The 11,963-nt window shown below is 44.8% G+C and overlaps 1 protein-coding gene across 1 annotated transcript; it reads right to left on the reverse strand.

Annotated features, from left to right (window-relative positions):
• Positions 1-899: 899 nt before the first annotated feature.
• si:ch211-246m6.4 (basic helix-loop-helix transcription factor scleraxis) lies at positions 900-4,269 on the reverse strand. The gene is made up of 2 exons (XM_062527800.1): positions 3,550-4,269; positions 900-3,192 (listed from the first exon to the last, which is right to left on the reverse strand). The coding sequence occupies exons 1-2, from the start codon at positions 4,189-4,191 to the stop codon at positions 3,160-3,162; spliced, it is 675 nt and encodes a 224-aa protein (XP_062383784.1). The 5' UTR covers positions 4,192-4,269; the 3' UTR covers positions 900-3,159.
• Between the last annotated feature and the right edge of the window lie 7,694 nt (positions 4,270-11,963).

An 11,963-nucleotide genomic window follows, 5' to 3' on the forward strand; every position in this document is an offset into this window, starting at 1 on the left:
TGCAGTCAGTGGGTTTCATTTGGTTGAAGGAGTAAACCTCGAGTGGAAAGATGGTGATTGAGGAGATCCCAAGGCAAGGCAATTTAATTTATATAGCGCATTTCTTACCAAGGCAGTTCAATGTGCTTCACACCATCAGTTAGAACAAGTAAAAAGAGAAATTATGTATTAAATGTAATAAAATGAAATGAAAAAATGAATGTAAAAATGGGTCAAATAAATCATTAGTGAAGACGATAATAATAATAGGAATGGAGCAAAGAAATAAAAGTAGAACATTAGCGAAAGTAATAATGATAGTAATAATAATAATATATATTTTTTTCAATTTCAATTTAATTTCACTTAAAGCGCCAAACATTACACTTGTCTCATGGCGCTTTAAAGAGTGTTAAACATTCAAAGGGAGCCCATGAGTAACAGGGGCGAAGAAAAACTCCTAGAATTGGAGATACAAATAGGAAGAAACCTCGGACAGATCCACGACTCAAAGGCCCAACCCATCTACCTACTGTAGGGTCAGTTACAGTAAGGCAGGTCATTTGTAGTATCAATCCAAGCCAATCATGTCATGAATTTGAAATGACCACTTTTGTCCACTTCACTAAAATGTTGTGTTTTTATGGGCTTTTCCCATTTTCTGTCTCTCTGAATCTGAATGTCATTTACAGTTTTAGAGCTGTGTATTTGTGGTGGAGTGATGTAGACAATCATTGTAATTATATCTAGATGTGGAATAACATTCAGATGTTGTGGTACTTTCTGAGTTTGTAAGTTGATTCTTTTTATACAAACCGTCCACAAGGTGGCTGTAGCATTTCATAGCTGCGGGCTCTGATGAGTTGAAACCAAGACAAAGGAATTTCAGACAAGGAATTTTAATGTATCCTTTTAAAAATAATTTATTGTTTTAAATAAATACCAGAGGAAAGCAATTGTTATACAAAAAAAAAAAATAGAACACAACTCTTTTTAGCAGCAGAATCATTGTAAGCTTTGTGCAAAGGACACCATTTTTATGGATGAAAGTCAGACAATTCAAGTATGCTGAGAACAATGTCCCACATTTAGGTAGAAGTAAGAGGTAGGCCTTGCTTCCCAGGTGAGTGCAGTGGGCTTTGATACATTCAGGAGTCCTCATTGAGGTATCTTCAGGTAATTTTTTTTTTCTTTTCGTATTTTTCAGATGATCATTTAACAAGTGGCGCTTTGCTGAGCATTCTGGACTACTGTAAACATCATGCAATTGCTTCAAAGATGGGTGTGAACACAAGCAGTGGACAGTGGTTTAAAAGTAAACATGATCAAGCATGTCATCGGAGACATATTTTTCTAATTAAACTCAGTGCAAAAGTGCTGATTGAATCTCTGAACTGAAACAAGAAACTGAATGTTTCAGTAGAGTAAACTAAATAACAAAATTATTGATTTCAGTGACATCTTACACAATACATACATGTAAACACTTATGATAATGGATTAAGTTATTTGTCCTTCACTTATCATTGCAATATTCCCATGTTAACAGTGCATTTCACTTGCAATATAAATCACTATCAATTACTTTGATTTGTAAATGTATTTGGGGTTCATTATTTTGTTCAACAGTGCCTCAACCTTATAAATTCTAAACATTAATACTTTATATTCAAGTTTAACAATATCTTTGTTCAACACTACCAGCATAACACTCAATATGTTCTGTTATCATGCAGGGTTCACAGTCGTGACAGTCAGGGATGTGACTCAAGATGACATGTAAGGCCTGACTTCCATCACCCCCGGTGCCCATTTGAGTTCATCAGCGTCAGTGTTGCCAGGTTGGGCTAAGCGATTTCCGCCCAATCACGTTCAAAAACCCGCCCTCTTCAGCAAAAAAAAAACGCCCCAACAACGATTTTGTCATAGAGAACCATTTAACTAAACATTTTATTTGCCCGCCTAAAGCTTATTTCCCCCCGCCCCACGAAATCAAAGGAAGCCCAATTGGGCGGGCATTCGCCCAATCTGGCAACACTGATCAGCGTGCAAAGTGAGTCATGTGCCTCATATGGCCAGTAGTCACTCACAACTCGTGTCTAGTCTCCCTTTGATAATGGCAAACAATGTGCGGGGTTGTAACATTTCTCAAGGTTGTGGCCATTGCAGTCAGCTGCTGCCCGACAATCAGACCCGGCCCAGATCAGAGCAAAAGTCCTCTCTGCTGCCTATCAGACAGAGTATATCAACTGAACTATGGACACCTTGAACATGGAATAATCACAAGAAAACAAAACTAAACTAAACAAAACGTATTCCCTATGTAATAAAAACAGTCATGAATTAAAGCCTGATAAACATATCACAGTTCCTGTTGTCAGTTCAATTGGCCTGAGAATATTTTTCTTAGTCACTCAGATAGCCATCATTACAGTAATTTCCCGCATATAAGCCGCATTGTGTATAAGCCGCAGGACAGTGTTTTATGCAAGTTGAGAGAAACAAAACCATATTAACGCCATATTAACTGCCCCCCTGTATTAACCTCATAGCTGAAGACATTTTGCAAAATCAATCTATAAGCCGCGGCTAATAGTCGGGAAATTACGGTATTATTATGCTCTCACTTCCTTTCCCGCCCACCATACCCGCCTGTCCCTCTGTCTGTCTCCCTCTCACGCAACTGCTAAGGCCGAGGGCCACAACTGTACTGACAGCAACTGCTGTGGCGTTCCAGTTCATATTTCAATCATGTGACTTTAACCAGGGGTAGGATGGTAGGGGTGAGGGGTGACAGAGAGAGAAAGAGAGAGGTTGAGTTTTTTTTTAGAAATGGGCACTGAGGCTTACTATTTCTGCAGCAGAAATAACCTCCCCACCAGGTGCAACTTTACGCATGGGGTTGGGGTTGGGATAGGGCTTGTCTCTTGCTTAACCAAAACACTGCACGTAAGACACACATTATCATGTAAATGGAAAAAGTGCATTTCAGTGATATCTTTTTTTGTTTGTTTGTTTTGTTGCTGCTGCCTTTCTTTGTGCCATTGTTGAGGTCATTACAAAAATATACAGATTGTTTTTCTTAACATTTCAGTGTCACTTTGTTTTTACAATACTAATATCTTTACATGTAAACATGAGTAGGTGGATAGGTATGCTGCCGAACATCCCGTCCCACGATCAGACATTTGTGTGCTTTTCTCCATCTCTCAGCTGTGGAGGCAGAGAAACTGCAGTCAGCACCAACACGCCTCTGCACACTGTCCTCAGCAAGCTCATCAATAGTCTCGCCCTGCTTCTACAGCTGAGCTACATCTAAAACAATAATATGCGTTAATAGTAATTATGAATGGTAATACTTTCATACTTCACTGAATTGACCCTCACCCTTAGTATCCCATCAACCTTCCTTGATCAACCTTCCTTCCTTCCACTGATTGACTGACCTGACCTGAGGGAGTGCTCTTCTGCTACATTGTCTACAAGTCTACGCAGCCTACTGCTTTTCAGGCTTTACAACAGCAGTCTAGCGGCATCAAGACGTACTGTATGTCAACCACGGCAACTTACCAGCTTCCTCTGGTTGCTTAGGCAAAAAGTGCATATGGGCCTGAGGCTGGGGCTGCTGTTGGCGCTGCCTGGTCCAGTCTGCAGAACGTTCTGGTACTTCATGCACGGCTGTCCGTCCAGGCAGTCCTCCCCGAGCAGGAGCACGTTGGCCAGGTGCGAGATGTAGCTGGAGGCCAGGCGCAGCGTCTCGATCTTGGACAGCTTGCGGTCGGCCGGCTCGGTGGGGATGAGAGTCCGCAGAGCCCCGAAGGCCGTGTTGACGCTGTGCGTGCGGTCCCGCTCCCGCGCGTTTGCCGCCTGACGCTGCTTGCTGATCCCAGCGTGCCGGCGGCTGCCCCTTCGGCGTCCGGCCGCCCCGCCGCCATTTCCTTCGCTGCCACCAAGCGCCCCTAATCCTCCGCCGTCACCCCTTCCTCCAGCTGGGCCTCCCAAGGGACTCCCAACGCGGCCTCCGCCACTGCCCCCGCCTGTCGACTTGTCTGAGCTCTCGCTCCCGCTGTCCAGTTCGTCCATGTCGGAGTGGTAGCCATCCAGCGGCAGCGGTAGCGGCGGGCCGCCCTTGTCTGTCTCTGCGGACTTCATGGTGCTCCGGGAGTGTGTGAGGACTGAGCCCGGACCATGGCGGGGACGCTGACTGCCCATTACTTTATGCCGAGTGAAAAATAGCACGGGCGACCAGCTGCTGGCGATCCGGTGACCGGGGGTCCGCTACGTACCCCCTGGCAGTTCGGCATAGCATTTCTTGAATGACTGATCCGTTCTGGGCTGCCACTGCAAGGCGCCCGGAAAAGGGAGAACAGGTGGAGAGATGTGGGACCACCTGTCATGGTCCGTGGAGCGAAAGCAGATTTTTTATGTGCATATATATGTAGGCCTATAACAGGCCTGCCTGGATTTTGCAATATTGCATTTTCAAGAATGTCATGTTCATTGTATAACTGTGTGTTGCAATCTTATTTTATTACTCATGTGGTGAACTCTTACTGTTATACGATTTACCACACAATAATCAAATATGCAAAGTCATAACATCCTCCATCTTTGGAATTATTTAGAGCTTTGGAATTCTGGCAGGAAACTGAGTAAAAAACTCAACTCAAAATCATTAGAAAAAGACTTGAAAATTCAGTCTGTTTTTGAAACAATAATCACCACAATCCATTGCAAGATGCACACATCACACACCTTTAGAAATGTATACATCAATAAATATACACATTTACACATGTAATAAAAAAAATAGTTCTAAATTATAGATATGCAAGTATTTCATACATGTATAAGGCCTTTGTAGTAGGCATAGTATATGTAGCAGTGGCTGGGGGTTAATCACCTCTCACCATCAGCTTTCTGATACCTGTCAAAGCTGCCATGAATCATCACTGCATGTAAGTTACACCTATTAGAGGCGTTGAATCTAATTTGCTTCCTTGAAGAATGAGAAGATATGCTCAAGCATTGCATGACTTGAATAAAACAGGCTATAGTCATCAGATTGTAATAAAATTGCTGCAGACTATAATTGCGCCTGCTTAATTCTTTGTCGGCAGCTTCTGAATTAAGTATAAATAAGGCTGTCTCAAAAGCGTAACAATTCCGTTATTTAGGCCTGTTTATGAACCATTAATATCAGTATTTATTCAAATGTTTACCGTATTCTTCATTGTTCTAGCCATGTCAACATAATAACAACAATAATAGACCGTGCTATGTGTCAGTAATCTCTAGTTGCCTTCTCCGTGTTGATAAATATGGGACAACATAGCAAAACAGACATACATAGAACGGTCTGTCCTCTTGACCGACGACATAGGTCACATAGCCTAAAGGTCTCGCCAATACGGAGAGCCTCGAGCGCGCCGAATGAGTTGTCCGCGGTGTCCCCAGCCGGCGCCCTCGCGCACTTTCGTGTCGTCTAGTCCGGTGTGAGTGAGCGGTGCAGGTGTTTCCCGCGCCCTTCAAGCGTCCCCGCGGAGCTAAAAAGCTTGCCGCGCGCGGGCGCACGGAGAGAGAGGGAGCGAGCTCGCGCCATCTTTGGAACTGACCATAAATATCTTAGGATGTACATGACACTTAAATGGGCGGTGTAAAAGTTATAGAACGTTTTTAATTCAAGTTAAAGTTGCTTATTTTTCGCTGACAAATCTTCCGATAACTTTGACAAAGGGAAATTATCACTAAGTGTGCTAAAAACAGAAGTCTCAGTAATTTATTACAAACGTACAATGGTTACAATTACAAACTTTTGAAAACGTACAGGCCTATTTTATATTTTATATTTTCTATGAAAATGTTCCTTTTAATCTTTTTTAATCCTCAATCTTTCCATTTTCATTAGCTCTCCTTTAGCCATCATGTTTTCTCCAGGATATGTAGGCAATGGGCATAGCCTAACAATCTCCCTACAGCCATTAGGTTACATACCATAAACATTTTTGAGCACGAAAATGAACGTGCCATTTACCAGTAGATTGGTTTGTAAAGTAAAGCTGATACAATATTTGTTATTGTTTATTTTATTTTATCCCTCATAGGAAGATGTTTTAATATGACCACAAGATGGCAGTATTTTATTGATAAATAACATTACATCAATGCAGATACAAGTGGGGCCATTGTCAGCCTATTTCGCTCCAAAGAGCCCTAACAACTCTGTGCTATAATCAAGGAAATGTAGAGGAGGGAAGACTAAGAGGCCTATTAACTCTGAAGGGAGTTGCATCAGAAAAAGTCATTGGGCTCGCTCAGCCGCATGCACTTGCGCACAAACTCCCAACTTTCACCAAAATGTTCTGACTTTGAAACATTTATGAAACTGAAAGCAGTGGGTAAGGGGTAATTATGTGACTGAAAAGACTCTTGATTGGCAACAGTCAAAAAGCAGCTTTTGTGGGCAAATGATTTGTGACCCTTCAAAGTGAAATCAGTCGCTTTGCGCACACGTTATTTTGAGAAAATCCACAATAAACAAACTTCCGGGTTAAAATGTTAATTTTCACGTTTTCGCATAAGTCGACAGTATAGCTTACAGTCTACAGTTTCATATCCTGAACTAATTTCACGAAAAAACATACCTCTTGACTGTTAAACCCGGCGAAGATTTAACACATTTGCAGTCATTCCCGTTGTCCTCGCTGCTTAAAAAGGTGATTTCTCCTCTTCTGGCATATCGTGACAGGAGAACCATGTAAACTTTGGATGCGGTTATCTTAGCGATAGTTTGTGTAATACCGTCGATATACATATCGTTGGAAAGCTTAGTTTATGGCCCTTCACATGAGCACAATAACTTAATTTTGTAAATTGTTCCAATAGCAGTGCATTCTGTATGGTCAGGGATTGCTGTTATGAACATGATGTCCTGCATATTCGTAACACCTATAGGCTAGTTGGTGAAGCAGATGTCTCATCCACCATCCGCTGAGATGCTTTCTGTGAAAAAGTAGTGTTATTTTAACTCAAGACTCCAATCTAAATCTGATCTAAAAACGACAGAAGTACAGAGAAACTGGTGTGTGTGTGTGTGTGGGGGGGGGGGGGGCGGGGGGTGGTGGTCTTCTTTGCAGAGAGTAGGCTAACAAGGAGGCTACACAGGGAACATAACTGCAGTGCTATGTTCGCAGAGCACCTCCTGCATCAAGTTTTCATTTATCAGTTGGACCCAGCGAAGCCTGGGCTTAAGGCCACAGAATCCGTATTCTTGGATGACCTGGACAGGCCTTTAATTGAAGTCTAGCACCTCAGCTTCAGTGAATCAGCTTTATCCACATCCCCCCCCCCCCCAGACTAGAGAACATGGATTTTTCTCTCCCTCCCTACCTCGGCATGCTGTTGTTGCAGATGTGAAGTGAAGATGGGAGGGTGGAGGTTGGTATCAAGGTAGAAAGGAGAAAGGTGCTACACTCTCCCTTATGTTACCAAGCCCAAAGGCCATGTCACTGTCATCAACATCACCCCCCCCCCCCCACTCTCCCCCCCTCCCTATCTCCCCACGCCACCCCCACCACCTCTGTCAACAGCATTACTGACTGAGCCTCCGCAGCAAACATGTCACGCACCTGTCACCAGTAACTCTTCAGAGAGCAGTCACGCGCCACAGAGCTGCCGCTGCCATGAGCGCAGGCTTGCGCCCGCCGGCCCGCCGGAGCCCCGGCACACTCCCGGTGCGCTCGTCCTCCGCGACACGGGGTCTTCCACACGCTAGCGAACTGGGAAAACACCTGATAGGCCCTATAGCTAAGCAGGGACAGCAGCAGAGAAGGTTTTACATGGATTAGCGCTGTGCTAGGAAGCGCTAGGCTAACTGCAGTCAGGACATTGGGTGTCTCTCATTTGGTCTTTTATAGGCCTACACCCTTCCTTCCTTCCTCGATCCTCGTCCTCACTGATCTAGGTAAAGAATGATGGGGCGGCAACAATGGGATAGTCTCTCCAGTGTTAGTTATAGATGAGTGGGAACGAGCATCGAGGAGAGAGTTTGAGAGCCACCCATTGTTTGTGATGCCACTCTGCTGGGTCTACTGACGGTTGTGTTCTACACTTTATGCTTTGGCAAAACATGCAGATCTTTAAGAGTCCAGCTTCAGAAAGTAAAAGTCCTGCCCACGTTTTTGTTCCAACCATTCAATTAATCAGCTGGTTCTAATTAGCGCAGTTCTTAAGGCAGGTAGATCAGATAATTACAGAAATGGCATGTGTTAAGCGCACAGGTAGAACCAATATACTGTATGGCAAGACTTTTCACTTTCTGAAGCCTCTCTGAAGTTTTACATTTCTGGCAACACTTTAACATCTCTGGCAACACGATTTTCCTTTGAACGGTCATGTCAGTAGAGCATATTAAATTGAATTGACGATAGAAATGATACTTTATGTAAGACCACTGTCTAACATTTCTCTCCCTAGCTCATCAGAGACATGGACTTAGTGCAGAGCAGACAAGTGTAGCTAGACAAAAGCAAGTCACCGCACTGGGGCTGGATTTGGGTTCTAACCCTGAGTAGATTATTCATTGTGTGTGTGCATCTGAGAGAAAGAGAGAGAGAGAGAGAGAGAGAGAGAGAGAGAATGAGTGAGTGAGTGAGTGTGTTTGTGTGTCTGTAGTCTTCATCCTGGCTACTGCTCCAGAGATCTCCAGTGGGAATGTGGAGAGGAGAGGAGGAGGAGAGAACCCTTCCTGGACCCCAGGAGACTCTTTGGAGGACGCGTGTGTGACGGGGATGGGGAAGGTCTGGCCACTAAAAGCCTGTCTTTTAACACTCGTACAGACAGGGGCCTTGTTAAAATTCCTACTTGGACTTACTCTCTCCTAATTGTGTAATTACAGGAAGAAAAAGAAGAAGAAGGAGGAGAGGGGGGGGGGGAACAGTCCACCTAATTTTCGGGAAGACTCGGCATTGCTGGGTCTTTTAGCCAGTGGGGAATTTCTGTCTTCCTCCTCGAGCTTCTAGACCTTACCAGTGCAAGAAAGAACGCTAATTATCCCCAAAAGACACCGTGCCAGACTCAGACACAGACACAGTTGTGCCCCAACCCCTTGCCACGGAGACGACTTGCCGCTGCCAAGAGACGGGCTATGACCATCGCAGATTAGAGGGGTGTTTGTCTTGGACATCAAATGGCACTGCTCTCCCTCTGTAAGTGGTCAGCTGAGAGAGGGAGAGAGGATGAGAGAGAGAGTGTGTGTGTGTGTGTGTGTGTGTGCATGCATGCGCATGTATATGTGTGTGTGTATGCGTGTGTGTCTGTGCTTGCATTTGCATGTGTGTGTGTGTGTGTGTGTGTGTGTGTGTGTGCGCGTGTGTGTATCTGACCATGTCATTGCTTCTGGATCTCCACTTCCCCTACTTTCACTGTATATAGAGTAATGTTTGCTACTGTTAACCCTAACTCCTACTTCACTCTAAGTTACCACCCATTGCGACACTGCAACTGGCTCTAGCAATACCTTGGTGCCTCGGCCAATTCATGACGCATCGGTGACATCACAATAATAAACAAACGCAACTGACTAATATATGTGTGTGTGGATGTGTGTGTGTGTGTGTGTGTGTGTGTGTGTGTGTGTGTGTATTAGTGGGAATATCCACCGCGTTGCTCTCCCTTTTGAGTGCCTGGCAGGAGCTGGAGGAGAGGAAGCTTAGTCACCCGTCTGGGCCGTCCCCGAGGCACCCCCCCCCCCCACCCCCCTGCAGCCTGGGGCTTGCTGGGCCACTGCTCAGCTAATTGGGGCCCCAGTGCTCTCTCTCTCTCTCTCTTTCCCCCCCTCTCTCTCCCTCTCCCTCCCTCCTCTCTCTCTCTCTTTCCCTCTCTCTCTCCCTCTCTCTCCCTCTCTCTCTGTCCCTCCTTCGCTGCAGCGATGCAGGGCTGTGTGTCAGTGATGGATCTCCAGCAGAGCTGTTGAATAAACACCAGTCACACGGATGGATCGTCCTCCCTCCCGCACACCTCCCGCACACCTCCTCCCGCCTAACGATGGCCCCTCCAACTCCCGCCATCCACCCCTGGAGTGGCCGGGTGAAAGACAGAGGAGCGAGGGACAGGAGACAGGAATAAACAGCGTGGAGGAGTTATGGTGTGTGTGTGTGTGTGTGTGTGTGTGTGTGTGTGTGTGTGTATGGTGGTGCCTGCTGATGGATGGTGGGAGCAGGAGGCAGGACGAGGGGACAGTGGTTGTCAGGCCGCGTGTGTGTGTCAGTGACTCTGGCCAAAGACTCACAGATTTACACACACAAGTCAAACAGGTGATTTGTGGAGAGGTCGGTCCACTTTCGGCCCCCGTATTTTCCAGTCTCTTTTGCTGCCTGCGGGGCGGGCAGGGGTTCTCTGATGGATGGACCTTATAGGTGCAGTAAGTATTTTCTGTTGTCATAAAAAAAAGGCTTCTGGATCAACAACAATGATGTAATCCTGGAGGTGTGATCAAATGGCAGCGTTTGCCGACATCACACAGTGCAGTGCATTCAGCGCTGCTAGTTTTTGTTTTGTTCTATTTTTTTCTGTCTCCCTCAGCTTCCATCAGTAGTCATTTTTAGCTCAACTTTCAGGTCCTGCAGTTTCCCTGCATTGACCTGAGTCTGTGGCACACACACACACACACACACACACACACACACACATAGCCGAATGGGGGAATCCAGGGAGCAAGGCAATTAAGGACCTGTGTGGGATATATAGAGGCCCCACCGGAACGTCTCTCCAGGACAGGTGCCTCACCACTGAGATTCCTCGCCGGCCCATCGCCGCGGAGACAGCGTAAATAATGCACAGCGAGCACGAGAAACGCATCTCGTCAAGGGTGACTCTGAGGATGCCTGAGGAGAGGAGATGGAGCAGAAGAAATCAGTCAATACAGAGAGAGAGAGAGAGAGCGAGAGAGAGAGGAAGAGAGAGAGAGAGAGAGGAAGAGAGAGAGAGAGAGAGAATAGAGCAAGAGAGTTGTAGCAGCCCGTAGTGCAAAATTGGGCCATAACGTAATAACGGCTAATATACCGTAATACTTTTAATGTAATAAAGCCAATAATGTGTCAATAATTTGGCAATAGTGTAATACAATATTTGAGCCAATAACATATTACTTTAATGCAATAATGTAATAAGTTACCACATTATCTGCAGAGTTAAAAAATACAAAAAGATCTAAGTTTTCTTTTTTTTTCCCACACCGACAGTACTTGGTGACCTCGAGAAACTTAGATCAATGTGAAAACATGCCGGATTTCTCCTTTAAGAATGTTGAGTGTCTTTCACTGAGAAAAAACTTCTAATTAAATTTGAGAGAAAAAACTCTATTGTTTCTATCATGACTAAAATGAGAGAGAGAGAGAGGAGAGAGGTATTCATTCTAGAATGCGTAGCCTTCTGAAAGGGAAACTGTTTACTTCTGTGTCATTCATGAGCTAAGCAGTCATAACTTCACTATTGTAGCAGTTCTGTTTGAAGCACATCCTCTTGAGTCACGGTCAGAAGACGCAAAGACTTGCGCTTTGGCAATCAGCGGTATTGACTGAGGCTTTTTAGATGATCTTGCTGATACACTATGCTGCCAAACACTACAATAACAACAGGTTTTAGGCCTATGCACTGCGTTATTTAACAGTAACAGTTTGTGTACAATCGGATTTGTCTTATATTACAGACAGAACTTTCTCTCTCTCTCTCTCTCTCTCACACACACACACAATCTTAGAACTTGGAATGGGGATAAGGGGATTTCAAATTATTTGATGTATTTAGAGAGCTTAAAAGTGGTCTCAGAGACATCAGCAATGGCACTGACGAAGGTTTTCTGATTCAGATTGGACTTTGGATGTGGACTCACTTCTTTGTATTCCCCTTTAAACAACCTTTTACATGTATACGAGTACACCAGGTGAGCGCAATGACTAACCTTTTACATGTACATGTATACGAGC

The sequence above is a fragment of the Sardina pilchardus genome, chromosome 23, assembly GCF_963854185.1.
Source record: "Sardina pilchardus chromosome 23, fSarPil1.1, whole genome shotgun sequence".
Lineage (NCBI taxonomy): Eukaryota > Metazoa > Chordata > Actinopteri > Clupeiformes > Clupeidae > Sardina > Sardina pilchardus.

What these genes read in the sequence shown, in the direction of transcription:
- si:ch211-246m6.4 (XM_062527800.1), bottom strand. Translation starts at nt 4,191, where the DNA reads ATGGGCAGTCAGCGTCCCCGCCATGGTCCGGGCTCAGTCCTCACACAC. An exon ending in TAAGCAACCAGAGGAAGCTG is followed by an intron (nt 3,193 to 3,549) that starts GTAAGTTGCCGT and finishes CTGCCTCCACAG; the next exon opens with CTGAGAGATGGAGAAAAGCA.